General features: G+C 38.5%; 1 protein-coding gene across 1 annotated transcript; it reads left to right on the top strand.

The window, feature by feature from the left end:
- The first annotated feature begins 1,367 nt into the window (after window positions 1-1,367).
- LOC104094751 (uncharacterized) lies at window positions 1,368-1,958 on the top strand. The gene has a single exon (XM_009600733.1). The coding sequence runs from the start codon at window positions 1,368-1,370 to the stop codon at window positions 1,956-1,958; it is 591 nt and encodes a 196-aa protein (XP_009599028.1).
- Window positions 1,959-2,204: the final 246 nt, after the last annotated feature.

Here is a 2,204-nt window from a genome sequence, read left to right as displayed (position 1 = left end):
AGGATGGATATTGGTTAGACATAGAATATGAAGGTGATCCTTCATACTACCAATATTTTTCTATGCAAGGTCATGATATATCTTCCTGCAGAAATAAGAAAAGGGATGAAGATGCTCAGGATCAAGTTATGAAAAGAGATGAGGAGGTTCGGGTCTTGGGTACATCCACTATAGAAGTAAGCAATAATAAATGGACAGTACAGAGAAACAATAAGAAGAAGAATAAACAATCAAAGGGGAAGAATATTGTTAGTGGATCATCGCAACAAACTCAATGTGAAGGCAACTTCACAGAGCACAACTTGCAATTGCAGAAGGAAGAGCATCCAATCCAACAAGTTAAGGGATCAGGGGAACACTCAGAAATAGGTGATGAATAAAGCAAAACATTCTGACTATATTTTACAAAACCAACAAGTACCAAAGCAGCATAATAGATCAAAGAAAAGAGTTCATTGGCAAGCACAACCGAGTAACCATACAACCTATCTTCCTCAAACCTCCAAGCAATCATTGTCACAAATCAACACAACTAACCAACCCGTTCCAAGCTTAAAACAAAACACTCTTCCAACCACAAGCTCCCAATAACAACCTACTACACCCAAGCCTAGCTATTCAGCAGAAACTCACCAAACCCCTCCTACTATATCCATTTCCACCCTTTCTAAGCAACAAACTCCAACATCCCTAATCGAGACCATCCCAAGACCAATCCAAAATAGTCCAACCCAGCAAATAAACCTTACTTCAGTGCAATCAGTAAAATCACAATCTCATCATACCCTTTATGTACCACATGACCCTCCACCGGATGATCCCCTACCAATAGATATTGCTTATACTGAAGGCAATAATGATGTAGAGCTCGAAAATAAATATGATGTAGATTCATATTTTGAAGCCGATGGGGAAGAATCAGAAACAACTGAAAATAATCCAATCATAAATGACACTGAAGATGACTATGAAAGTGTTGTAGATCAATCGGAGTCCAGTGATGAAAATACGGATGCAAAATCCACCAACAATGATGATGTGGATGATGTATTGATTGAAGATTTCTCTACTCAACTACCTCTATCAGATGAAATTGCTCAAGCATTTGGGGAAATATCTGATAAGCACCATCTCTCGCCTAGAGGTTTTGAATCAAAAAGGGGTGGTTTATCATATAGGGGCGATAGAGGAAACAAGAGAGGCAAAGGTATTCCTGTTGTGAGATACTCACAGAACAAAGATGATCAATCATTATCATTTTAATGATTAAGTCTCTTATTTGGAATATTAGGGGCATCACGTCACAAGGCGCCTTAGACGGACTCAAGCAACTCAAAAGATCACACAATCTATTGTTTATCGCCATCATGGAACCTTTCTGCAACAGTTCCAAACTGGAGAAGTTTAGGAGAGGACTGGGATTTGACTTTGCATTTGCTAACTGTAGTAATAAAATTTGGGTTTTTGGTGATAATATTGTTAATTGTACAGTTATTGATGACATGCCTCAATATATTGATTGTTCAATCAACAGCAATGGGGTAACATTATTCATCACTTTGGTATATGTCAACTATAAGGCTCATATCAGGGAATCACTGTGGGATGATATCCTATCTTTTTCTGATGATATGACTTCACCGTGGATGGTCGCTGGCGACTTTAATTCTATCGTGGAGCCTGAGGAGAAGAAGGGGAGTAGAATTTATAGTATGTGTAAAAGCCTTCCTTTCATTAATTGTATAGTAGGCAGTGGTTTGATGGACCTTGGCTACTATGGTAACCCCTTCACCTGGTGTAATGGGTGGGCACCTAGTAAGAGGATATGGGCAAGATTGGATAGGGCATTAGTAAACTCTAAATGGTTGCAAAAATTTTATGATACTTCAGTTGTTCTTTTGGTCAGAACTGGCTCTGATCGTGCCCCACTGCTTATTTCTACGGCCAACACTCAATAGGAGCCTAAGAAATATTTCAGATTCTTAGATTTTTGGACTGAACAAGAGGACTTCTTAAAAGTCGTTGAACAAGCTTGGCAGATACAGGTCGAAGGAGGTCCTATGTGAAAATTTCATCTCAAGCTTATGAATGTTTGTAAGTGTCTCTCCTCCTGGTCTAGAAATACTATTGTGAATATTTTTGACAAAACCAAGGAAATACAAAATAGACTTGCAGAGCTTGAGGATAGATGTTTGAATGATAAC

This window comes from Nicotiana tomentosiformis, chromosome 8 (genome assembly GCF_000390325.3).
Source record: "Nicotiana tomentosiformis chromosome 8, ASM39032v3, whole genome shotgun sequence".
NCBI classification, from domain to species: domain Eukaryota; kingdom Viridiplantae; phylum Streptophyta; class Magnoliopsida; order Solanales; family Solanaceae; genus Nicotiana; species Nicotiana tomentosiformis.
The sequence above is the reverse complement of the archived record's forward strand: the minus strand, read 5'-3'. Positions and strand labels throughout refer to the sequence as shown.

Coding starts and splice junctions, on each gene's coding strand:
- LOC104094751 (XM_009600733.1), top strand. CDS start 1,368: ATGGAACCTTTCTGCAACAGTTCCAAACTGGAGAAGTTTAGGAGAGGA.